General features: G+C 41.0%; 1 protein-coding gene across 1 annotated transcript in view; it reads right to left on the minus strand.

Annotated features, from left to right (window-relative positions):
* The window catches only part of LOC134635429 (plectin-like), a 90,622-nt gene that overhangs the window by 53,990 nt on the left and 9,114 nt on the right, over positions 1-27,518 (minus strand). Inside the window, exons 2-13 of the mRNA XM_063484814.1 lie at positions 13,901-13,962; positions 10,231-10,320; positions 8,935-9,012; positions 8,720-8,812; positions 7,047-7,213; positions 3,924-4,039; positions 3,682-3,785; positions 2,845-2,964; positions 1,992-2,087; positions 1,756-1,883; positions 489-582; positions 126-280 (exon numbers count right to left, since the gene is read on the minus strand). Coding sequence (XP_063340884.1) covers positions 126-280; positions 489-582; positions 1,756-1,883; positions 1,992-2,087; positions 2,845-2,964; positions 3,682-3,785; positions 3,924-4,039; positions 7,047-7,213; positions 8,720-8,812; positions 8,935-9,012; positions 10,231-10,320; positions 13,901-13,962 — 1,303 coding nt within the window. The remainder of the gene's footprint in view (positions 1-125; positions 281-488; positions 583-1,755; positions 1,884-1,991; positions 2,088-2,844; positions 2,965-3,681; positions 3,786-3,923; positions 4,040-7,046; positions 7,214-8,719; positions 8,813-8,934; positions 9,013-10,230; positions 10,321-13,900; positions 13,963-27,518) is intronic.

Here is a 27,518-nt window from a genome sequence, read left to right on the forward strand (position 1 = left end):
ATGAAAAATAAAAACACAGACAAACACACAAGTACAGACAGACAGCAGTTAGTTGACAATGCCCTTGCTTTTTCAGCTTTCTATTTTGAAAGTTCACTTAAATTCAGCATACACACAGCACCCACCTGCGGTACATCTGTTCAGCCTGAGGGTGGCGCCCATCCTTGAGTACCTGCACGTCATTGAAGAGCAGGCGAATGACGTTGTCTGCCTTGTCCAGCTCCCTCTCCACCTCTGCTGCGTGCTGAGCTGGTTTCCCTGCGTTCAGCAGACGGATGTCCTGGAGGAAAGGAAGCCAATTAAAGTATTAATCTTAGCCTTGTTGTTAGTTGGTCACGCACATCAGGATACAAAAAATGCTAATGACAGTGACTGGAAAATGCATTCCTGTGATTTTTTCTTTACCTTTGTGCACTAATCACTCGGTTTCTGGATTTCATGTCAGTTTGTCAACACATACTGCAGTAATACATAGCAGTTTAACTCACCGTCTGCAGCAGGGTCTCCAGGTGGGCGAGCTGCTCATCACACATTCCTGACTCCTTCTGGACTTTACCATAAATCCTCTGAAGTCTCTCGAGTCTGGATATGATCAGAGCAATCAAATTAAATCAAGAGGAAAATGGATAAACTGTCCTCCCCAATATTTAATAGCTAAACGCCCATTGTGTAACACAAGCCAGAGCTCACAACAAAACCTTCACAACACTTACGGGACCCTGCGTTGCAGCAGATACTCCAGTTTGTGAGGGTCAGTCACAAAAGCCATATCGCATTTCTTCTCAACAGATTTCAATTCAAGCTATGAAAAAGTTGGCTCTTCTTGGCTCTCACACGCCCATTATTCTGCCACGTACGTACCCAGAGGGGGAAAAAAATGCCTTTCTTACAAAGAAGTCCGGTCAGTCCATTCAGTCATTCCACATCCCAGAGAACTCCATAAACAAGGCTGCGAGACTGCAACATGACGGGACTGTCTTGTGACAAGAAGCCATCCCATTTTGTCCCAAGCGTGACACAACGCTGTTCTAAGTACACAAAAATGTACAATTTTCTCATACCTAATTATGTGTTTATGTGCATCCAGTTATGGGGAACACAACCCTTTTATCTCATTATAGAGCAACCCACAAATGCAGAAAAATACTCTTAGAATGTTTTAGCTACCAGAAAAGAACAAATGTGCTAAATAATCTGGCTACCCGAGAGGGGAAAATAAAGGTAATTTTTTTTTAACCATTCAAATATTAATAGATAATGAATAAAATGCAACTGGATATTATTTTGCCATTCCCCAATGAACAGAACTGGCTAATTTAATAAAGCTAAAGACAGGCAACAGGCTCGCTGCCTTTTGTCAATTATCATGAAATGCCTTTGATAAAACTGTGTCTTTGTGTTTTAAATGGATTTAGTTTACTAGCCTATGATCATCTGTTTATTCCAGTTGAAAATATGTCCCTTACTAGGATTTCATGTTAGCTTAGCTCTTTTCCCAAAGTTAACTATGAAGAGTTAAATTCTTTATTGTTTTTGGAAAAACAAATGCGTCACATGTGTTTTATTTATAACTTGGTATATTTGTGCATTATTCCCAGTAAGGTTGACAATTATATCACCACCTTTTATTAAATATGGCTCTCAAGGGATTTTTCTTTTGCAGTTTGTTGTTAGCACAGCAGTCCTTGCTAAAGAAAAACTGATGCAATTCAAACTTGATCACAATCATCTTATGTCTTATAAATCTGTCCCAACCTCTCAAACTCTATCCTGAGGAGTCGTTCTCTCTCAAGGATGGCCACGTGGAGTCGACCCCACTCTTTCTCCACATCAATGGGATGGTAGCCTGGAGGGACCTTGACCTGACCAGCATGCACTGCACTCTGTATATGGAAGTAGAAAGCATTTAGTTGTTAAGCGTTGGTATAACATTGCTGAAAGAACGGAAAAGAATTCAACTTATTAAATTAAATGATTGTTGGTTAACTTGCCTCAAAGGACTGGTAGATGTGTTTGGAGCGGCTCTTATCAGTCTCTTTCACTGGCAGCTCTGTCTCTTTGAACTTCAAGAACTGGCGCCAAAGAAGCTTAAGGGAAAAAAAAGAAACACAAAGAAATTGTTTATTGTTAAATTAGATTTCCCTTTATTCGTTCTAATAATTTTATAGACCTCAAATTATCTATAAAAGTTCCTGGTATTTTTTAAAATCAGAATTGTCAGATGGTAAAACCCTAATTATGCGAGTATGAATACAATAAAGTAACACATCCTGTGACAGTTCTGTGACCAGCAGAAACAGTATTCATACATTCCTGTGACCACAATAAACTCATTTAGCCTCGTAAATTTTTCTGCCCCAAAGTGTCTAAATGAATTTGATTGAGTATATTCAAAAAGAACACCCTAACCTGCTGCTTTTAATACAAATATTCTACTAATACAGACCTTCAAAGAAAAATACTAAAGTCACGCTATGCTTTTGTAAAGGGAGTGCTGACAGGGAGTGGTAATTCTCCCGAGGATTAACTTAAGCATTATCTGCCTTATGGCTGTCTTTTCTCAGCTCCAGCACTGCCCCACCTTCAGTACAACAATGCTTGTGAGTATAGTTGTCTCTATCTGCCTACAGCCAGACATTATGTAAGCATGTCCTTTGATCCAATAATGGATGGCTGTAAACGTATTCCCATTTTTGACACAGGTGCTATGTTTTAATTGTTTCTTAGGAACATAATGAGAACTTATCGGTGTGTCTTTCGAAATTGCTCAACTGCAAACATGCCTGTAACAAAATTCCTGGCCTAGAGACAAAAGAAGCGCATATCCTTAGCATATCGTCTCACCTCTATCTCCTCGTAGCTGGCAGGAAACTTCCTCTCTTCGAAGATCATGACATGGTGACGGATCCACTGGAGCAGAACAGTCACCAGCTCGTAGTACTCCTGCCAGCGCACCTCCAGCTCCTGCAGCCAGCACAGCAGAAAAGACAGCTGCGAGTTTAACAACAAGAAACAGGAGGGCTCTTCTCCTGCATCTCCATTTTAGTTCACTCACACACAACCCTAAACTCAATTAGGTAGCAACAATCCAGGTCTTATGCGAGTAGACAAAGAAGCAGAGGCCAGAGGAGAGGTTGTTAAAGTGTGGACTGCTGAAGGAGGAAAGTGGGAGAAATAATAAGTGGGGCCAGACAGAGAGGAGCATGTTTTTTTTAGCCTTTTTCGGATTTCATGTATGTGGGGTCATAGCCACGCCTGTGAGGACAGTAATATGAAAAGAAAAAGTCCTCAGATGTATTCAGTATCCACTATAACATAGCTCAACTTTAAACTCTGGACACTGAATCAAGTAAACGAGTTTGTGCGTGTGCGGAAGCTACATGTTTTTCTATAAACAGACAATGGGTGACAATAAATGTTCAAATCCTCTCTGTCTTGGTAGCTGTGAACACCACAGGTTGTTCATTTCCTGTGATACTTACTTTCACAAGACTTCAATTTGTCTTTGAAGCATTCACAGGATAGGAATAAAACTGACAACAAAAGCTAAGTTTAGGCACAGTCACAAGCTTCTTCAGTTTTGATTAAATCTGATAGAGCATTCCATCAGATCAAATTAAAGTGCGCATTCATGTTGCGACGCTTTATTTTTTTATTTCACTGTCTCCATGTTTTCCTTACGTTGGTTCTCATGCCGTCATGTACATCAGTGCGAGGCATGGCATCATACAAGGAGGACACGTAAGTGATGATGGATTTCTCATCTGGGTGTGGGACATCAACATCTGAAAGGATACGGTAAATTTATGTGATGTGACATAGTCACCAGCAGTTGGTAAGTAACAGAATTACTTCAGCTGTGATCGGTCTTAAAAAAAAAAAAAAAAGGTTGTCTGTTTGAACACATTTCTGAACACTTTTACCTTCAGGGTCCAGCAGGCGGGTCACACCCAAATCTTTCTCAGCCACACTGAAGGCTTGTTCTAGATTCTCCAGGTTGGTCTGTTGATACACTTTGCCCATGTTGATGAGTCTGGGACTACAGAACACAAAAATGCAACTGATTACCCACAAGGCCACAAGACCCACGAGTCGAATGTTCAGAATAACTCCCAATAACATTTGATTCTATATCCTAACGTGTAATAACATCAGACTTCTCAAAAGCACTGGTTTTGAGAAGTCCCAAGTGGGTTTATAAGATGTTGTTTTTAAAAAAGCTGCATTTGAAAGGACTAGAAATGCTTCCAGCTTGGCGCACATATAAAATGACACCACCAATGCCTCTACTCAGAGGAAAATGATAGGAAGATAAATATCAAACCTGAATGCATTTGCAGAATTAATGCAGTCTCTGCCAACACGTTTCATAAACATGACCCCAATACAGCATATTAGCAGTAGAACCTCTTAGACCAGGGGTGTCAAACATAAAGCCCGGGGGCCAGAATCGGCCTAGCAAAGACTCCAGTCTGGCCCACTGGACAGCTTTAGAAAATGTTAAGTGGGGCATGGATTCCACAGTAAACATATTAATGTGAATGAATGAAAACTTTATATTTGATAATAAAAGCACAGTCAGAGCAATGAAGTACCAGAATATTTTCTGTAGTTTTACACATTTATCATGTAGTTTCACTGGTCCGGCCCACGTTGGACCAATGTGGGCTATGTGTGGTCCACGGTGTAAAATGAGTTTGCCGCCCCTGTCTTAGACCCTCTGCCTGTGGCTGAATGCTGTAGGAGAGCCCACCTGTTCAGTTTCTGACAGAGCTGCATGAGCACCTGCCTTTTTGTCCTCAGGGTGTTTGACGCTTTCTGGCAGATGTCAGAGCATCTATAGGTGGAATGTAATTTACAGAGCAGCTAACATAATCAAAGCTGACACAAGTTAGACTGGCAACCAGCCGCAGCTTGACTTCCACAAGAGGCAAAAGTTCAAATTTCCAGAGTGCAGAGCAGGATGATTGAATGCCTCGCCTTATCTCCTTATCTATCATGCACGCAATCCCCATTACAAAATTTTCAATCAGCAGTTTTAAAGACATTTCCAAATCTACAAATTCAAACGTGCAAGCAAAAGAGAGTATATGCAGATACATACAAATCTCTCATCGTTAGAGTGGAATGGTCCCCATTGTATCTGTACACAGGAGAAGACTCTGCATGACGGATTTCTCGAACAGAGTATTGTTTTATTGGCGTTGGTGGACTGCTCATGCTCTGACCCCCTCTTCCGTGAAAGCTTCGGGACCTCCATCCATGCCCCAATTCTTCGCTGCTTGAGCGGGCCCCTGAGCTATTAGAGCCCCGTCCTGAGTCCCAGGAAGATCCCTCTGATGGGATATCCTCACACAACATGACCACCCTGTTGTCCACATCGCTGACACTTTCTGACAAGTTCCTGATGAAGCCCAGGCTTCCCTTCTTCTTTTTAGACTTCTTCCTTACACTGAGCATTATAATACCAATAAGAAGGTCCAAAAGCTGTATCGACTGTAGTTAACAGGTGCGTTAATTTGAGCAAATCTTTTCTAAGGCTTGCCCATTGCATGTAAATGCATCCTGGCATTGTCTCAGGTGTCCATCATCTTCAGAGGATCTGCTTAAATCCTTCAGGTGTGATCCCTGCTCCCTGATCGAATTCTTTGCCCTGAAACCTAACTTCAGCTGCGTCTCTGCAAATCCACGCTGGAAACCATCACACATGTACAGAAAACCTGGAAATTCTTGAATTCACCGGATGAATGACAATTCGACAGTAGATTACCCTGAGTTATGCCTCAGCACCAAGTAACGTTACACTTTTCATGTAGCAGACACAGAGTGCTACAGTTACGCCCACACACCACACCCCTGACCTTCATGAAAGGCAGCAATGAGCCAGCCTCAGCAGCCTCCTACAAAAAGAAAAAAAACAAAACAGTGCAGGTACGAGCTGAAGTTCAAGAAAACTTGCCCCTGCAAGAGTCTTTTTTCTTTTCTTTTCTAATAATGGATCTAAAGAAATACACCTCTGTCTTATGAAATGTAGCTTTTGTCCCATTTGTACTCTGGACTTATGTATGAATACCGTCATTTTAGAACCAACAAAATACTTCACTTCATTTGCGGATATCCTGAGAAATGCACGCATGTTCAATTCCCAGGCTAATAACACACAAAGCAACCACTAATTCTACTAAGAAGACCCACAACAGATTTGTGGGATGTAGCATATTTAGGCTTCAACAAAAAGAGCTTTGGATTTAGCTTTTCAAACTTAGGTTCCCAACAATTTAACAAGCCAGCTGCATTTAACGCAGGAATTACCATCTTATAACGCAGCCAAAGTAGGCACAGAGTTACTCGGGGCCAACACCTACCAGTGGTATTCTAAGCCTTAAGGCTTGGAATCTGCATGAAGACTCTTTATTGAAGCAGCATGAGCATGTGCACAGTCAGGTGCGGAAAAGTATCTATAAGAGGCATTTTTAAAGGGAGATAGTGGCAAAAATAGTCCAACTGTATCACTGAGTTCAAACAAAGTAAATACGTTTGCAGCTATGCACAGTATGTTGAGGCTCTGTATGGAAGGAGCTATATGCTGTGGCTTATTGTCTCTTAGTTAAAATAAATCAGCCATACTAGCTTTTAACAGCCACTTGTGCTTATCATGTCTAAAAAAATTCTTTCTGTCAATGCTGAGGCCGAGTTTAATTACAGTGCAGGCTTAAACTGGCACTATAAAGTGTAATTTGACATCAGAAAGCGTTCCAACGTCACACTCCTGCTCCAGTGCACTCTATACTGAATAAAACTTATGGGTGGTTGTGTGTCATGACAAGACCGTGCAAAAAAGCTATGAGAAAGTGCTCCATTCTGGAGACAATGCTATTATGTCAGTCTTAAATATGTTAAGTCTTGTTATGTTGGCAGTGCAGGCTTGGAACAGGGTCGGTACAGGGACCTGCAGCGGGCTTTTCAGTTTGTTCTATGTAATATTAGCATATTTGTTGCCATTGGCGTTGGGATTATTTTCCATCAAAAAAACTGTGCACACTCACTAGTGCTTGTGTATGACAGCATTGAAGAGTTTGCCATCCCTCCAGCTGGTGGTGAAGTTGTCACAGCGGATGCCCTGGTAGCCATCTGTCATCCTCTGAGACCAGAGCAGCAGCTTCTCCTTGGCCGTCATGTCTTCTGACTGGCCGTTGACCTGAATATCTGAGATCTGTAACAGTTTCATGCAAAAGAGCGTTAACACTTGTGGAAGACAGAGAGGATTTGTGGCTAATGCAAGGAATGTGGAAGAAATCCATCATTAGTGGAAACCCAAAAGATGCAGTTTAAAGTGGACCTATTATGCTTTTCTTAAATATAGCTGTTTTCGAGAGGCAGCCAATCAGAAGAAAGCTGGTTTAAAAGAAACTTTAGTGGAATTCAAGTAAAAACAATAAAGGAACTGAAAATAGTCACAATAGGTCCAGTTTAAACAGAATTACTCAACACCACCTTAATTGACACCTTAGTCATTTCACCTTTAATATCTTTCATGGCTGAGAACAGAATGTGTGTGTTTCACAGGATGTAGTCGAGTTTTGCCTGACGGATTGCTGGAAAACACCACTGTGTCTGTGGCATCCGGATAACGTTTCATTTGGGGATTTTGATGGTAGGAAAGATGAGTCATAGCAATCTTGGTTTTTCTCTTTTTTCCAATTTGACTGAGGGTAAATGAAGTATAAATGGGCGAGCTAAACTCAGATTCTTCTCTTCTCATAGCTCTGTTCTACAGATGCGATAACACTTTGAATATTCAATTCAGTATAAAAACAAAAATAAAAAAATACAAAGTATAAAGCCATCATTACTTCATTACTAAAACTCACCCCATTACTGTATCTCGAGACTGGCAATTAAATCTGCAATTAAAATCATCCTCCAAAGATTTCTTGGATCAAACCATCTTCTTTCCTTTGTGATCAAGTTAATTTAGGATAATCGGATCAGATTTGTGGGGAGTAGTTTTTCTCTTCCCTTTTAGTCTGGAGCCTTTATGACTCATCAGCAGCCACAGCCCAGCTCTCTTATTTTGCCTCTATTGTATAAAAGTATAAAGACTCTGGGAACGCAGTGTGTATCTAGAGGGCACAATATTATCTTTACCAGAATGCCATAATCAAACCACGCCACTCTCACCTTTTTTCCCCTCTCTGCTTAGCTTCAGCTTTCTGCAATCAAAACCTCAACCATTTTTATATGGCTGAGGGTGAGGCTGTGACTATTAGGCTATCACGCAGGGATTTCTGCCTGGCAGCTTTTGGCATACACAGGAAAGGCAGAAAGAAAGGCCTGGAGAGTATGTGGTAGGGCGTGTAGGATGCCATCAAGCTGTGCACTCCAACCTGACACGCCCTCCCCCTGGGAGTCAGGGAGAGAGTGACTCACACTAACACACCCTGACAGTGTTATATTTGTTTAAACAGTTCATATTAGCTACTAAACTCTAAATACCTGACTAGAGTTTTTATGTTAAAATAATACTTCTATGAAGAATATGATTTAATGAGAGCAATTGATTAAAAAAAAAAAAGTCCTTTATGAGAGGTTTTGAAGAGCAGAGTCCCCTCTGATTGGCTCCAAGGAGATGGGAAGCAGCAGCCGAGAGGTTCAAATCCCAGAGACAGAGGCAGACAGCAATAATATAATGAAACATAACACTGACAGAAGAGGAGACCTGGAAGTGGAGGATGATGGTCCATATTAACCCCAGGGTCAACTTAGGGTTCCCATCAGCTATGTCATCGTTTCTGATGTTAACCAGTTTGACCTAAGAAAGCAAAACATTCATATTACTTGCAAGATTACAGCTGAAACTATCAGTCATCTTCTAACGATTGATATTCGCAGTCGGGTTTTTAAGGGTTTGATGTATCGTTATACATATCATACCTGCCGATGTCTGAGGAAGTCCAGTGCTATCTGTACATTCTGAAGTTTGTGGAATCGCATGCGGCCTTTCTCTCTAGGCTGAAGAGGTGAAAGAACAGATAAAGAAGTGTTTAGTTACATTGCAGACACTCAGTACTCAGTGCTACTGCCATTAGAAAGGACCAATATCAACCAATAAAAAACAAAAAATGTATGATGTAAAAATCAAAATCAAAATGAAAAACATTTAATAGAGAGATGAAATGGTTCTCCTTTCTTCATCTTAGTCCTTTAGTTCACCAGAGAAACAAAAAAACAAAATTATGGGAAATTTGCATTAGCTAAGCCAAATTTAAGCCATCTGTCAGGAAGCAAATATATACTCATGTTGCGTGGCTTGTTTCTGGGCTTCTCAAACAGAAATCAAAACGGCAATTTCAGCTACAGGAGGCAGGAAGGAAAAATTCTCAAACAAACAGAAATCAAACTAAATATTTTCTTGTATATGTTCACAGCAGCTACATGATGAAAGCAAGCCTGTCAGCACAAGAAACAAAAAAGTGCCAGCAAGAGAACTCATCATGGCTTGAGGTTTGTGGATACCATGCGCAGCCAAAGAACCGGAAAAGTGCTGATGAATCATTAAAACAAAAACATAATGCCTACTGTAAGTTCCAAACCCACTCACCAACCGAACGCTCCTGGCCATGTCTCTCTCCCTCGGCTAGCCCCAGCAAGAGCAGTGAGAAGGAGAGGAGGCGAAGGCCAGACGGCAATGATCAGCACACACAGAGGAAGGTTAAAGGAAGGCAAACGGGAGAAGGAGGAGCAGAAAAGAAGAACCGTCGATCAGATAGGAGCACAGTTCACAAACACGCACACAGACCAAAGTGGTGGCAATGTGTTATAGCTATGGATGCATTCTGAGAATGAGCAGAGCTGAAGCCGGTGGAGGGCAGCAGCAGCAGAAAAGCTTTGTGTACAATTTTGAACCCCAGGATATGAAATACATAAGTGTTACACAAAACAAAGTGAGAAGTAGAAGAAAGTAATTAAAATATAGCTAGTGAAATAGGAAGAAAAGGACGGTACATTGAAAAGGAAGTTAAGAGGTGTTTGTTTAGCGTAGTTCAGCTCAGGTTAAGCTCTTGACTGACAACTTGGCTGCTAATATTTTACAATTTGTTGCCACAGGGGTGGCATTCCAGGTCGACCTCATTAAAGTAATCCTTGTGTAGTTAGTCAGGATTAGGTTTGGGTTTGGATGCTGGAGGACTGCTAAAGAATAACTGACAAAAATCAAGAGACTGTACTCACCAGTGTTTCTCCAGAGAGGACCTCCAACAGCGAGATCAGGTTATGTCCATCTCGAAGGTCTTCATACAGGTCTGTCACATGACGCTGTGCCTGCCACGGTGGGGAAAAAAAAAAGGAAAACACAGCAGAGAATATGTCAAAAGGATTCATGATGATACAACTTGGAATAACCTGTTCTACGTGAGATTTGCAAACTCAAATTGTGGTGCAGTTTGCTGAAAGCTGACGGCTTAAAACACCTGCAGAGTCACGTACTGTACGTTTTCTACAGTGCTTTGAGCACAATTCTACACAGGTCAAGAATGCATAGCCACGAGCAGCCAAGCCCGACTGCTGGCAGCTGTGAGCCTGACACATGATGAATAGGACTTTAAATAAAATAAGAGATCATCAAGAGTTAAAAAAGTGATTTAACCTTTTGGATTTGAGTTAACTGAATTCATTGTTTATGCAACAGATGTGCAGTGCTTTTGCAACCAGACAACAAAACAAGTGAGGGAAAGCAAGAGAGACAAGGGAAAGATGTGATGGTGCACAAACATGAGGGAGGGGAGACAGCCTGCATGCAGTGAGATACTGACCAGCTACATATTTACTGCCAGCACCTACCTCTACCCTCGAATGCTGGTGGTGGAGAAGAGAAGAGATGATATGAGTAATGGGGGAAAAGGAAAGGATGGAAACAAGAGAACGAGAAAAGCGTATGAACAGAAATTAAGTGATAGTTGGACTTTGGAGGATTTGATGGTAGACATGATGACAGACTGATGAAAAACAGAATAATTAAAGTACTCTCTTTTTTCGTAGTCTGCAGATATATTGGTCTACTGGGTGTGTGTTTTCCATGTGGGAAATGGGCCTCAGCCCTAAAATGGAATGAAGGCATATTTTCCCTTGCAAGTTGCAACAGTGACTGATTTATCTTGGCAAAAATTTCAGCACCTTCCTACCATCCATATATCCATCTTATGATATGCTCCTCCCTGCCTGAAGAGAGAGATGATTAAGCGAAGCGCACCACGGAGCTAAATTTAGGGAAGGGAACCAACACTGCTGCCACTAGAGTTCACTGTTTGCACAATAAAAGCTCTTCTACTTTTTAGGATGGGCCATATTGTTAAAGTCTGCACCCTCTGAAACTGTCTGTCAGGGCTCTCTCCAATCAGATCAGTACCTGTTTACACAATTAAACGATGATGATCTGCTCTTTCTTTGTCAAGTAATGAATGCTGTGATTTGTCCTCCATCTTGCTGAATCTAGCACAGCCATCTATCGCCACTCCTCGGTTACTTTGTCCTGCTGCTGAAAGTTTACTAGGCAAACTGCAGCCTCGACAGTAAAAAGGAGCTGCTTTCAAGGACAAAGTCATTAGTGCACATGCCTTACACCGGTCCCTCCAGTGGTCTGTGATCTACTGTCTGGAAGCAACATGCTTAACATGCCTCAGGTTTTACATCATCTTGTGGAGTTCCTCTCATTTTCTTTATTCTTTATCTGATAACCATCCTTACAGAGTAGCCTCGATGTGCAACAGTTCAAGGTTCTAGACCTCATCACAAGCAATTTGTAGGCATCTACTAGAAAACAGATGTTCATCCCATAGCTGGCTTGATGTTTTACTCTTGTCTTACGCAAGATGCAGAGATTTATTGAGCTGGGTGGGGTGGGGGGCATAACACTCAATGGCCCTTTACAGCTCTTCATGGTTGCACCCAACCTCCAGCCTATCCCACTCAACCATTAAGCCATTAAATCAGTTTAACAGCGGTTTAACCTCACTAGAGCAGATCAGCACATTCGCACACATACTTTAACGCTTTCCCTCCCAAACGTGTGCATTTTGCTTCAGTGAGGTTCTTTACTATGGGCTGTACGTGGTGATAACGCTTCTTTTTTTGCTGCTAATAAACACAGACTCAAACTTTTCTATTAGAATACTGATATAATTCGAATATATACGGATTCATGTTGTCATCCTGAGAAAATAAGTGTTATCGAATGAGCACCTCTCCTTTACTCTAACTACACTCGTTTTCAAGTCATGGTTGAAAGTAGTCTGCAGAAAAAGCAACAGACTGAAACTGTATCTGGAAAGGGCACAAACAAATTCTTAAATTCATGTAGTGTTACAGTATGTGGGTACAACTGTAACAATAACTGGATGGGAGTACTTATGAAACTCCCCATGCATCAATGCATGCCTTTCAGTTTAAGGCGTGCACTGATGCCAGTACAGCCACCCCTACCTAGAAGTCTGTGCAGCACATGTGCTACCGTTGGCCTAACCCACCATGGGCTCTGAGCCCAGACCAGAATTTGCCTCTTCAGAGGGAGCTAAGTGAGCCCAGATGTCTGTGACTCACCCTTGAATATTCACAGTGGACACTTAAGAGAAACAAGAGGGAGGAACTGAACTAGGTTCTCATGCAGTGGTAAAAGAAACCATAGCTCTGCACATTTATGGAAAGGATAACACTTTCTTTGTGCTCATTTGTTTCCTCTGTCTTGTTCCATTAAAAGAAAGAAAGAATGGGCCTTATGTCTGTGGAGTGGAGCACTTAATGGTTGTAAATGTAGTGCTGCCAATTGGGGTTTTCTGGAAGAAAAGTGGCACAAGCAGGAATATTTTTAGCGCTCTGGGAGAGTGGTATTGTGTTACACGGGGCTAATTTGTCAACCTTAATATGGAGGTCTGAAATGAGGACTATAGTCCTTTTGACTTGACTCGCCTCCTGACCTGTTCACGTGAGCCTTCGGGCCATAGTTTGAGAATAGAGAGTGAGACAGGTGAGATTTGAAGAGTGCTGATGGACGGCTTACACAATCTCTCAGCTGATGACAGATGAGACTTCTGGTAAGCCTTCCCAGTGCCCTGTTAGCACGAAACAAAAAACTGTCTAGCTAATGTATGTTTATGCAAGAGGGGAGGGGGTGAGGGTCGCGGTGGCGGTGTTGGTAATGATTTCTGCAGAGATGTTAACAATGAACACACACTGACACTCATTCAGCTGCTGTAAGATTTTGCTGTTATGTGCTTCTTTGTTCACCTGAGTTTGTGATCTTTAAATTGGCACAAATCTTCCAGACTGCTGGGGCTCCTCTGTGTGGATTCGACATGTTCCCCCTGTGCCTGACTGAGATCTCTACAGGTACTCATTCTTCCAACCACAATACAAAAACACACATGGTGGCTTGGCTTGGTGCATAAGTCTGAATGTTCTTCTCTGTGCTAGCCTTATAACAGCTGCAATAGGCTCCAGCAACCCTGAATTGTATAAGCAGTTATATAAATGGATGAATGGAAGAATGCATGGAGTGACGTATGTAATGATCATACATGGACATAATCCCAGAATACATGAGTTGCAACATTTATTCAGCTTTATTCAACAGCCTCCTGTTGTTAAATGAGGGTCAGGGCAATCACTCACTATGCAAACATCTGCAGTTTGACACTGACAAAAGCTATGCTTGTTGCGAAAGAAAACACCCGTACACGTGTTTGAACAAAAGGGAAATTTGTTGACACTCTTCTGTGACGTCCACACTTATGTTTCTCCCTCTTTGTACCTTAAGTCATGCTATGGATTGAGCGAGTGTGCATACAAAAACCTGACCGTCAATGTTGCCTTAGTTACAACACAGAAAAAACCCAGAATAGGTCCTCACCTTTATCAAGTGCTTGTTCACCCACTTTGTGAAGGTCTTTTTCTGCACTCGGTCTCGTTCATCTGCAACACAGAAAGAGCACAGTTAAACATCGGATTCGTAAGACGAGGAAAAGCTAAAACTAATTTCAAAATGAGTAGCATCAGGTGTGCGATTAATGTGTTTCTTCAGTGTATTTCTAACAGCACGCTAAGGAGGAAATCCCCAAGACTGACTGACAAGACTTTTTTTTTCCTCCTGTAGAACGAACACAACTCATCACTGGGTGGAAAATGGCTCTTGTGTTCCTGTTCAAGCCTGCATCTGAGTCAGGGAACATTTGAGTCCATTCACTGTCTGCAGATGCACTTCTATTGTCTAGAACACAGGTTTGTAAGGTCATGTCTTAGTCTATGACACCACTGGCAGCTGTGCTCTTAAGACGTAAACAAAAAGGAAAGGATCGAGGCTGCAGAAGTGAAATATTATTAAAGTGTGAAGATACTTAGGCGTGATAACCGCGCGACATAATAGCATAACTATTAGTCTGCAATTATCCGACAAGAAAGAACAAGGCCTAGGCATGGAATACACCCTCTAACATAACAAACCTTCATTCTCTTATTCCTGTTCAGTTCAGGTTTAAATAAAAAAAAAAAGAAAACATACACACACACACACAAACACAAAAAGGTGTGCCACTACAATTATTTATTATGGACGCAGTAGATGGATGAGTCTGTTTGCTTTCATGTTACCCCACGTGATCTAAAAGTTGTGGTTTACTCAACTGTTCAGGAAGTGCACCACCCAACTTCACTGACCCACTCAGCAATTCCTTCCTTGATTATGCTAGAATGTCCCACAGACACACCACAAAATCTTATCAGTTTTAAAGGGAGTGACCCATCCATCTATATATGTTGACACGCCCAGCAATGAAAAGCAAAGGGCAGTGATTCAGTGCTAACATAAAATAGATGCCCAGAGGCTACTTTTTTTTTCCTCTTTAGAGGTCGTTGCCAGCAACTTCTGGACAACTCTGTTATGGAACTGAGTTGCCATGGAAACATCATACTGAGACCACCAGACCTTTAAGCCTGCGTATTTTTCATCTGTACCAGCATTGGAGATAGTTGCATAAACTATCTCCACGCTTATACTTCCTGTCAAAGATGCAAAATTCCACATAAATAGGAAATGTTACGAGTTGCACCTTGACCTGTGATTGGCTGTGCCCTGTTTTACCTTTTATAATGAAATTATAATATAAAATATAATATAAACTCTTTTCATGTGCTTTTAGAAAGTAAAGGTGAAGGTGAAATTTTCACATGTCACCACACATAAACATGCTTAATTGAGGGGTGGAGTTTATGGTCCAGAAGAGCATATGACTATAATAGAAAACACTCTGTGGAAAAACTACATTTACTGAACTATAATTAACGGTACTTGAAGATGCTTTAACTACATTTCAGAAGAAAATATTTTATCTTCTTTTTATATTTGCAGGTAATAGCACTTTCAGATACATTTTAACACATAGTCAGTGTATACTAGCGTATACTCTGCAAAGGCTCAGTAAAACTGTAAACGGTAAAACAATAGTGTAAGAAACGCTTTTATTTTGATATGTCATTGAAAATAAATATAAAATGTAGTAAGATTTGGTATTAGTACGTGACTGAATTGATATTTTTACTTGAGTAAAACGTAAAATGATCAGTATCCTTGAAGTTCAAGGCTTGGTAGGTTTATATGAGGACATGCGCAGGGTGAAGCAAGGCTTTTACTGAGAAATGACTTTATGGAAACTTTAAAAAATATCCATCTTCACAGGAATAAAGAACAATTTGAAGGAGAAACAGGAAAAAGAAATGTGATGCATGGAGTGACACATCGTTCATTTTGGCTGCAACCAAGGAGAAACAGTCTGTAGCTGGAGTGAGTCAACACCCCCCCCCCACCCCACCCCCAAAAAAAACAAAAAAAAAACCCACATCAAGCACGCCACACAGCAAAAGTTGTGAATGGGCTCTGCTGACCAATGTGAAATGAGGAAGCTGCTGATGGAAGGAAAGAGTGGACAGCACAGCCCAGCCTGACTAACTGCCACTGGATGTGTAATATGCAGCACATGATGCACGCCTGTGACTACAATAAAAGCAAACAATAAGCAGCAAAATAAAAAGATTATCATCTGGCATGCACGCAACATTAAAAAAAAAAAAAAAAGTTTCACACAAAGCTTTTCAAGCTCTCGCAGACAAAAGGTCTGCAACGGGAACTCTGCCCAGTTTGGGAAATTAACTACACCTCTCACCCCTTCCTGGAAAAAACCACTTAATTTGTGCCCAGAGGCTCCTCACACATGTGGGAACAAACAGATCAAGACTTGCAATTCAGCTATTTTACACTAAGTGCCACCATACTGGTACCTTTCCTGCCGTCCATGGCCTTCAGCATCCCTTGGTAGTAGCCGTCATCTGAAGGCACCCTCTCCCTGCCAAAGCTGTCAGAGGAGAAATTCCTGTACCTCTGCTGCTGAGAGGTCATTGTCGCCGTTTGTCAGGGCACAAAATAATATTCCTAAATGATAAAATATCCGTGGTGATCTTCCCCTTTGACAGGAACTTTTTACTTGTATCTATCCCTCCAGCACTACAGTTGGTCCCAGAGTAAGCAGTCCTGTGGCCACAATCCACTCAGCGTTTCACAAACCTATGATTTTTTTTCTCTTCTTCTTCTTTTCCTCTCTTAACCTCCTCGCTCCCTCACTGGGTTCGGCTCTGCCCTTCTCTTTCCTCCCTATGTGTTTTTTTTTCACTCCCGTTTTTCCTCTTTTTCTGCTGCTCACTCTGTTCCCGCGAATGGTGCCTGTGGGCTATGACATCTGGGCCTGTCCTTATGTGTGATGTGCAACTGTGCATTAGCGGTGGCCCTAGTGTGTAGAGGACACTCTACACACTAGTAAGGTTTGTGGGTGGGGCTCTAAACACACGCCTACCTCTTGCAATGTGAGGCAGAAAAAGAAGAAGAAGTAGAAGGAGAGGCGAGGTGTGGCAACCTGCATGTACTATTACTTATTCACCCAACTTGCGCAAGAAAAGACACACACACATGCACACACACCAGCTGAGTAAGGGGACGCAATAAAGAGCCATAAAAACTGATGCTCATGACTTTTTATACTTTAGACTGAATTAAATGTTATTTAAATGACTAAAATGTCCAACAAGAGCCTAAAAGGTAAAAGATAATTTTCTGTGAGCACACACATCTCTGATTAATCATTATTCATGATTCATGCAGTCAGTCACTGTGATGTAAAAACAGTAGAGATGAGGGATGAAATAGTTTTGAGAAATGCTCTCATAAAGCACGCCCTAAACATCTCAGATTTACTGAGAGATTATGACTCCATGTTTGAATGTGTCTGTGCGTGTAATTATTTTCTTTTTCACTACTGGTGATGGAAAAATACATCCTTTTGTTTATTTAAGTCTCCATGTAGAGCATGAAGTGCTGTCAAGTGTTGTATTTCACACTTCTAATCAAACAACACGTCCGTCTTTTCGATTCTATTTCAGAAATCGAAAGGGGTTTTTTTTGTGTGTGTGTGGGGGGGATACTTAGCCAAAGTAACCTCCATTTCTCAACTTCACTACACATTTCCTGCAGTATTTAAGGGAACAAAAGATGCATTAATTCCTGCTGTATAAACTAAATGATTTTGCCAGGCAACAAGAGTTTTTTGAACAGCAAATCTCATAAAGCAAGCAAAAACATCCCTCTTTTTTTTAAGGTTGTTGCTTTAGAAGAAGAAAAAAATAATTCTCTTTGACATTTTTATTACTCAAAGTTCCACTAATGTCACTATGCTTTATCGCCCTGTGGCAATAACTGGAAAGCAATTATTAGAATACACCCTAATGATAGCGCCACAGAAGACGCAGTACAGTTAGCAAAACAACACAGGAATACCGTTCATATGAACCTGTAGCATTATAAACTATGAGGTAAGACTGAAGCAGCAAAATGAGTGGGCCTATTAACATAAGCAATGTCATATTTACTTGATCATGTTTTACTTATTAAGAGGATGGTTTCATTATTGATTACTTTAAAAGTAACATACTATCAGTATGTAGTTTCACATAGTTCCAGCTCTGTGTCTAAAGTTCCACAATTATCAGTTTATCAGAAAACTTTAGACCCTGCTTTCATAATAGTCCCCTATAGAGTCGCTGTACTATGTGCTGACAGCTAGGCTAGAGGCCAGGGTGTGTCTAAATCCTGCCCCTCTTTAGCCTAAGGTTGGTTATATACCCCATTTGCCCCACCATGGCTGACATCACTTTATCAGGCATCTGAAAGTACATATTTTTTTCCTCAGTGTAGTCAGCATGGCCTGTGTGGACATGAAGGCACTTAATGTGTCAGTGTGAGTGTGCTTGTTTGGAGGTGTGTGTGTGCAAGCGATGCCTGACTCATTTGAGCCCTGCTAGCAAATTTGGAGACACACCTTTCTAGTTTCTACATTGTCTAGGCAAGCTGCAGAACTAAGGTGCGGTATGTGGGCAGGTAATTAAATCTGAAACAGGAAAGGAATCCTATCAAAGGCAGAACGTGCTGTGAAAATACTCAAAGGATTTGATTTTGAAATGCATGGAAAAAGGTGTTCTCATCTCCTAACACAAGTTAGAAAAGAAATTGCTTTACAGTTGATCTGAGATGCAGAGGAAACGGTAGATGGTAACAGATATCAGTGACGATCTGGCGGGCAAAAGCATACAAGCACCTACTTGACCTGCATTTCTCACTCTCACTGAAAACACTATAGCAAAGGAGACCCAAAGGAAAATGGGCGAAAGTGTGGAACATCTTAGTCCTAAGATCTTTCCTCTAAAAAGGAGGCATATCATTAACGTCTCAACATGCTTATTACACTGCTCCTTCATCTGGCTTCATCAAAAACCAGATGGAACACTTGGGTTTTTTATAAGAACGGGGAAAGTGTGGTGAAAATATAGAGAGTTCCTTTTTTTTTTGATGACAAGTTTGATGATGGACTTAATAAGGGCAGTGGTCGTCTTACCACAGTAGTCCCAGATGTAGTGTTGCTGTTAGCATGACTACTAGCAATATAGTACAGTATCTGCTATTCTCTGCCATTAAGAGGAGGCTTAGGCTGTCTTTTGTATATACACAAATCAGACACAAATAAGCTAAACTAAATTTGGAAACATGGTACATATCATGCCTGCATAGTCTGTCCACGACCTGCATGTTAGCATGCTAATGCAAGCGTTTAGCTAAAAACACCATTGTGGCTAAATTTTGATTAAAATGTATTTTTGTTATTGATTTTAATTAGAATTTTGTGCATTATTTTATATTTTTCTGCTATGGTCTTTCTAACTATGTGTTAAAAAGTGCTTTACGAATTAAATTTAGCATTATTTATTATTGTGCATGCTGATATAGCAGAAAGCACCACTAGCATGGCTTTTGACTCTTACTCCTTTTACCACTAATATACCGAATCATCGTGAAAATGGTTTGGTATAATTATCATAAACACATGTGACAACCAATATGATGGGGTTAGGCAGTTCTATGTGCTAGTGGTCCTGAAACGCTAGCTTTGTGTCTTTTAATGGTCGTGTCATTTTAGTTTTGCTCTGTTTGCTATCCTCTCTCTATGCCTGTTTTTCCTCCCCAATGGTACCAGGTTGTTGCATAGCTGGATTTTTAATCTGTAATGTTGGAGGCTCCTTGTTTCACAATATAAAGTGCCTTGATATATGAAAGTGAACTGAAATTAATATAAAGAAATCTGTATTTTCACATATATACATGTAGCCTCACCAGATGGTGAATTTGAACCCAGGACCTTTTTGCTGTGAAAACTGAAACAGGACCATTACACTGGATTTATGTGCCTTTAGCTGATCCCTGTGACACAGCTAAGCCTTCCACCACTTAAAACTACAACAACCTTCATTTAAGCACTATGGAGCAACAAAGCAAAACAAATTAGAGGACAAAGGAATTCTAGGAATGTGTCATTATGGTCTTTTCTAAGTGCTGAAGCGCAGGGAAAAATAAGGGTTTAGACAGAGGGAGGACGCACAACACCTTTCTTTGCAGAGGATGAAAAGCTGCGAAACAAGGTTTGCTCCAACAGTTCAGGTTACATGCCTCTCTATCTCTCTCTCCCATGTTTCTCATCGTTGTTTTTAACCCCATGGCCACTTGCTCAATTGAGGTGAAAGTGTTTAAAGTGATATGTGGTTGCCACACCTTTTTAAAATGGAATGATGATAAACTGGGAGCAGCCTAAACACACCTAAGATTATCTCACGAGTCGTTCTTTAATGACAAGAAGCTACAAGGAGGAATGGGGCGAAGAGGAGGCAGATCGAGGAAATGCCCACCTGAATCACAGCACACGTTATCTCATATTTCTGATACGCTTAGCATACAAAGTCATCAGTGGCATGACCATCCTTCAGAAGGTTCTGATTCACGCAGATCACAAACTGCATTATCCAAGCTGCATACTGAGTACATGACTCAAACATTTAGGCAAGCAGCACACCAAAGCAAACACACCTTAAACCTGTTAAATGTTACCTGGATGAACTCCTATAAACATTCAGTTGAAATAAAAAGAAAAAAAAAGAAGACAAACTATCTGGAAATTTTACAGTCATGGAAAACTAATGAGAGCACTAAGTTTATGCTATCAAATCCAGTGGTTAAATTAGCCCCTAAGTGTGATAAATGCTGTATTTCTAATCCTGTTCTATTAAGTGAAAACTCAAAACTACGACCAGAGATATCTGTATATGTTTTTACATTTTTACACTTTACATCTTTATTCAGATATAAACAGATGTTATGCAGAAGTTAATGATTGGCAATGTAATTTTAAAAAGCTACAATATTCAAGTAATAGGTGTCTGTTAAAAACCCCTCGAGATGACACAAAAGTTTTTAAGACCCATTCTAATCACAGTTAGTCATAGCTGTGCCGTGAGACACCGTCCAGTTATCACTGCCATCCATCAGCAGCCTGACAGCAGACTTTAGATGATGTTGTCAGAACCAGCTCTAGTGATGAAACTCCAAACCCCATTTAACTCAGACTCAACAGGCCTTCGGATTAGCCACAGCAGCTGAGGTTTAAAATAGCTCGGTCCTGAGCTTTGCAAGAGTCTGTGGAAAGCACCACATCTGGGGTCATGTTAGTTGTTAATGTGCAATTCTGGTGACTGAGGTATAACTTAGTTGACTGACTGGCAGGCGGTGGCTAATGTTTAAAAGCAGCACGTGTCTCCCCCTGCAGGTCACAATGCAGTCATTTGGCTGAAAATATACACATTAACAAAAGTACCTGAAACTGTTTCAGATAAATCAGATATAAATAAAATAAATAAAAGTTAAATAACACAAGAGAGTGTAAATGGCACTGTTTAAATTCTTGGAAATCATTTTAAAAATCTAATTGAGTGTAAATCAAAAAAAAAAAAACGTTTACTGATTGTCAAAAAAATAAAAGATTTTTTTTAAGTACTAATCAGCTGATTTAATTTTTAGGAATTAAAAAAGAAAAACAGTCAGTATCACATGTGGTATTTCCATCTGCTAAATCACCCTCAACACTTTTTTGAAAATGTGGGAAAAAAATGGGAACTTGAGAGACGTTTCTATGACAACATCCACAAATATACAGCACCATGTTTCTCAGTGGTAACTATTATTGAGTCTTACTCATGGGTGTGTTTTTAGGCAGAGACAGAGGGGTTTCCCATAACTGACTATTTGACGAAAGGAAAACACCACCCTCGCCTCACATGACACTTTGGTCCTCCGCTGGCTGAAGGTAGTGAAATATTCTGACCACTAGATGGCACCAGAGTACAACCACACCCAACTGCTTTACACTACATTCAGTCATCCACCCATTCACACACTGGTGATGGCAAGCTACATTGGGGCGCACTGACAGAGGTGAGGCTGCTGGACACTGGCGCCACCAGGCCCTCTGACCAACACGAGTAGGCAACGGGTGAATTGTCTTGCCCAAGGACACAACGACCGAGACTGTCGGAGCCGGGGCTCGAACCAGCAACCTTCCGATTACAAGACGAACTGCCAACTCTTGAGCCACGATCGCCCATAGAGGGATGGACATGGTCAGCAACAATACTCAGCTAGGCTGTGGTGTTTGAATGATGCTCAGATGGGCTCAAACTGTGCCAAGGAAATACACCAGTACACCACCAGTATCATCCAGAGCTGCTGAGACAAGGCAGGATGGATCCAGGCTTTCGCATTGTTTATGCCAAATTCTTACCCTAACATCCAAATGTAACATCAGAAATTGAGGCTCTGTTAGCTGAAGGAGAAGCAGCTGGTGTGGTCTTCTGCTGCTGTGGCCCATCTTCAGGGTTCGACATATTCTGCGTTCAGAAATCTTACTGCATATCTTGGTGGTAATGAGTGGTTATTTGAGTCACTGTTCCGTCCCTATTAGCTTGACGTAGTCTGGCCATTCTACTCTGGCATCAACACGGCATTTTTGGTCAGAGAACTGCTGCTCACTGGATATTTTCTTTTTTTTCAGACTTCTCTCTGTAAATGCCACTAGATGAGCAGTTTCTAAAATACTCAGATACATTAAAACTCAGAAGCATGCCACATTTAAATCACTTAAATCACCTTTATTCCACATTGACATACTCAGAACTTCAGAGGGTTGTTTTGACCATGTCTACATTTCAGTTTCTGGCACATGATGGGCTGATTAGAGCAGAGCAGTTGACCACAGGTACCTGAGAAAGTTTCCAGTGAGTGCAATCCAGACAAAAGAATGAAATAAATCAGAGGCACCAGAGAAATCTCTGCCAGAAGTCCAGAAAACAATATTGCAGCCCTATTAAAAACAGAGACTTTAAATTGGTGCAAATAAATTACTGCATGGATTCAGGAACACTTCAGAAAACTATCATCACTGAATAAAGTTCATAACTGAATCCACAAATTAAACTTAGAAGTCTATCTCACAAAGAAAATACATGTATAAACAAGATTCATACATGTCTTCTCTGGGCTGCAATGAGGTAAAATGAGGGAAATCATAGACTTCCCAGGGTTATCCAGGTTATTATTAATGTATAGATAGGAACCCAGCATCAGTCATGGTGTCAGGATTCAACAGTGCACATTTGTGACATCTGCAAAGGAACCATTAATGCTTAACAATGTAGGTTATGGAGCAAGTCGCACTGCCATCCAGACAAAGTCTTTAATTTTCAGCAAGATAATGCCTACACTACAACAGCATGTGTTTGTAGCACAACAGTCCTCATGCTCCAATGGCCTGTGCACTGTCCTGACATGTTACCCATCAAAAACATTTGACACATAATGAAATGAGGCTTCAAACTTTTGAAAAGCTAAAATCCAATCAAGTAAGATAGGGACGTTACGCCACAGGAATGAGATAAGGTCAACATCACATTACACAGTGACAACAAAACACTTTCCGAAGATAAGAGAACAGGTTGCACGAGTTGCACGAGCATTTCCAAGTGTTATAACAGAAGTGATGGTGGGAAGTATTAATTGTATTGTTTTGTGGCAGATGCATATGAAAAAAAAAATTATATATATATATATATATATATATATGTCATTCCAAAAGGTCTGTAATTAAATCTGTTTCAAGTCATACAACTATGCTCATAATTGCCATTTTTGAAATATCTTTTAATTGCACTTGGACTTGAAATATTTATGTGAAAGTCTAAAATACATTACCACTATTCAGCTACCATAATTCCATAAACTATAAATGTAGTTTACCCCCAACCTTCCATCAGTCTCTCTGAGCAGGACTGTCTTGTACCACGCATGTAGCATTCAACACAATGAAAAAAACTACACACCAAACTCCTCCCTACCGTGTCCTATAAGTCGAGTCTCACCACTCACCTGCACAACACATCTTGCTGTACAGGTATCTGGTTCGTTCTCCATGCGAGCTCATCTCATGCAGATAATTCCCTCGCTCAAAGTTCCACATCCCAGCCATGCTGATGCGAATGGAAGTGTACACAGGTAGCCTTTTGTGTTTCAGGCAAGCTGTGCCAGCTGGTGTAAAGAGTGGAAACAGGAATGACTTTCAAACAGAAAGTCGTTTCTTTGAGGGGGGGCAGGGCCCAGCCCAGTGCTGGGCTCTTTTAAGGACAAACACAATAGACAGCAGACTGGTAGCTCAACATAATTTTCATAGTTTAATTATGCCGTCCCTTGACTCATTAGTCATTTGGTTAAGCATATCTGCTCCATGAGAACCATGACAAATGTAAAACTGGAAGCAAAAGCACTTTGTTGCCCTACAGCCATCCATTTATCAGATTGTCACTCGTCTAGAGTCAGTTTACAATTTGTACAAGTATTTAAAACAGAGGTGTTTGTGCACCTGCAGGCACGTCGGTTTGTGAGACTATTATGAGCCTTCACTGCATCTTTAATGCTAATCCAAGATAGCAGACTAGACTTCTGTTGTGTTATGATTAGTATTTAGTCCAACTGCTTTAACCTGAAACTTTTGTCTCTCACTGCTTTTTTCACCTTCGCAAAAGCTCTGAGTTTCAATAGCCTGCATCTTGCCAGAATACAATGTATTTATTCAGATTAGTCCCCAGTGCTGTCTGAAAATCTTCAAGCTTAACAAATCCTAAGGCACATAATCCTAGAAGCAAATACAGTGAATATGCCCCTACCCATTACCGGTTTACTTTAGGATCTGGATATTTAGGACGGGGCAAAGCACAGAAAAATGTTGAAGGGAAAGTGCAGATCACTGACCTCTGACCCAGGACTACTTGTGTGCCAGGATCTTATCACACCGGACGCTGATACGGATACTTTCACTTGACCTCCTTGATTTTATTTTACAATAAACTTTAATGTTTTGACATCAAATAAAAAGATAATGATAATGTTGACAGGAACATTAAGACCTTTACACTGACTGCTAGCATTTGCAGTGCCACACTGGATTTTTGGACTCTACTAAATTAACATTATATGACTCACTGTACAAAATAACACTTGTTGACTTAATACCAGGCCTATGAATTAATATATTATCTAAAACAAGCTGTTTTGGCTCCCTTCACTGTCCCTTTATCCACTTTTCTTTGAAAAAAAAAGTTTTGTATAGCATGTGGGTGACGCTTCTGTGCTATATGACAAAAAAAAAGCATAATTAATCCGCTTTAAGGAGGGGGTCAGATCATAGAATCAGATGTGTTTCTATGATCCCTGTGCTGCTCATAAATAAATCAGCTCTATACGAGCTCCATCTGACTGTGTGTCTCATCACAGCTTGTTCGTTATTCCCAGAGGACATGAGAACTGTATCCAAACCGGCTTCCATAAGCCCCTAAGGAAAAACTGTACTGTTTAATTTATGACTCATGCCCACTGGTTTACCAGCACCAACCACAATGGTGGGGGCCATTTAGACGTTTTTTTTTTATATACTCATGAGCCCTGGAAAAAACAGACACATACAAACCCACACACACACTGGCGTATTGTAAGTAGTAATTGGATTGCTCCAGAATAAAACTCCTGCCTGTTTCCAGGAAGAATGCTGGCTTTTCCATGAACCAAGCCAAAGCCATAACCAGAACTCAACCATCACAGCCCACACAGCTATGAGAGGGCCCCACATGTAGCTCTAAAGGAGCATTTGCTTGGCGATTGAATGTCATCCATGCGCTTAGCGTGTCAAACAGGATGTTACACTTCACAGCGTTCTGTAAAAACTCTGACACCTTCTGGGCGACTGCAGAAGAGTGCTGGAGCAAGAGCTTCTCATAGCTAAAGCAGCAACATGTTACGCCTGAAAATTCTCAGCCGATCATTTATTCAAAGCAGTTTAAGCAAATTAACAGTCTGGTTCCAAAACAGCCATCAGCCAATGTAAATAGTGAGACAGATCTGGGTTCTGTTGCACCATAAAATATATTCATCCTGATTTTGATTGTCTGTGTGAGGGCAGACAAACAGAGATGGAAGGTCAAAGCTCAGGAGGAGAATGCAGAATGTGACTCAGAGCATTTTTCCCCCGCCCCCACCCTTCTCATGATCTTTCTCCATACTGGTCATCGATGGAGTAAAATGCCAGCATCAGCGTTTCCATATCTGCACATGCGGCCTATCATATTCAATAGCATAAGACCAGAAGCTAATCACAAGTGGTCAGACCGTGTGGTGTCTGCTCTCACTCCTGTATAAGTGATAGCTCGAGCCATTGAGCTAGTGAGTGGATAGAGGACAGAGCTGTCATCATGAAGAATGGGTGCCAGTGAAAAATAGGACAGCTAAGAAAAAAAAAGCCCCCTGACGGGTCTAGACCGAAGGGGACAGATCAGTAGGAAGAGCAGCTGCATTAATGCTTCAGTATCAAAGACAATAAAACATTATCCAAAAGGACATCATAGAGTAAATGTCAGGGCACATAACACGAAACTACAGCCAAAGCAACTGTTCATCAAATATTAGTTTTCATGTCCTTAGAGTAGTGAGTCAACTTTGAAGAATATTACATTTTGCGTAGTGTTGTGTAGGTCAATGCATTCTTTAGTGTTGCCTAATGTGCCATTTTAGCCATGGGGAATGAAGTTAACATTTGCTTTACGCCCTGCATGAAAGCATCTCGGCCAGCTTTCTTTTTAGTCATTTTACAACAAGCGCTTTCCTTTTACTCCTATCTTAGACTGATAACATTAACACTTCCCATGTTAAAGAGCAAGATACCACACTCTTTAACTTTAAACTTTATCATGATAACAACAATAAGCTATGACAGCTAAACTACAGACACTTTGGAAACAATCAGGACTACTAGTGACACCTTAGACATCTTAGAAACCTGGGTTTGGAACAGGGTTTGGACTGATCAATAGCCAGACTTGCACTAGCATGTCTTAAAATTTAAGCAATTAAGTACTTTTGGGGTATCATGTCAACAACGACTCGTGTAAAGGCACTGGATCAAACAAGATATTATTTAGTGTAGGACTGTATTATCTGTTGGCTGTTCTGTGCACACAAAAGCTACATTTGTCCAGGATAAACCAAAGAAAAAGTCATCAAAGTGTTGACTCATGGATGCAGCAATTCATCTCTTTTGTAAAGCTGTTAGGGTTTCAAAAGCTACAGGCCAGTTTGGAGATTGGCAGCGACTCAAACCAAGCAGGTGTACTGAACCACTACGGGACTTTTTAAAGAAATACAGGGACAACCTTCAGCAAGAACACACATCCACACACAAAAACAGACAGAGACATCTGAAAGCAAACATGGTCCAACAGGTTTGGGAGGGGCCTTACCAGCAACTGAATTACCAAAACACTGCTCAGCTGCTCTACCATGCAGCAAAAGAGCTTCTGTGGAAGTTCAGCTAGGTGGAGCCAGGGCCAGTATGCATCTATGTTGTGTGACCGGTCAGACCTACACGTCTCCAGGCATACAAGAAACCGCAACAGGCTTCTCATGCTGTCTGGGAAACATGGTGGCATAAAACTGGCACATTATGGCCTGGCAG

This window comes from Pelmatolapia mariae, linkage group LG10_11 (assembly GCF_036321145.2).
Source record: "Pelmatolapia mariae isolate MD_Pm_ZW linkage group LG10_11, Pm_UMD_F_2, whole genome shotgun sequence".
In the NCBI taxonomy this organism is placed as follows: domain Eukaryota; kingdom Metazoa; phylum Chordata; class Actinopteri; order Cichliformes; family Cichlidae; genus Pelmatolapia; species Pelmatolapia mariae.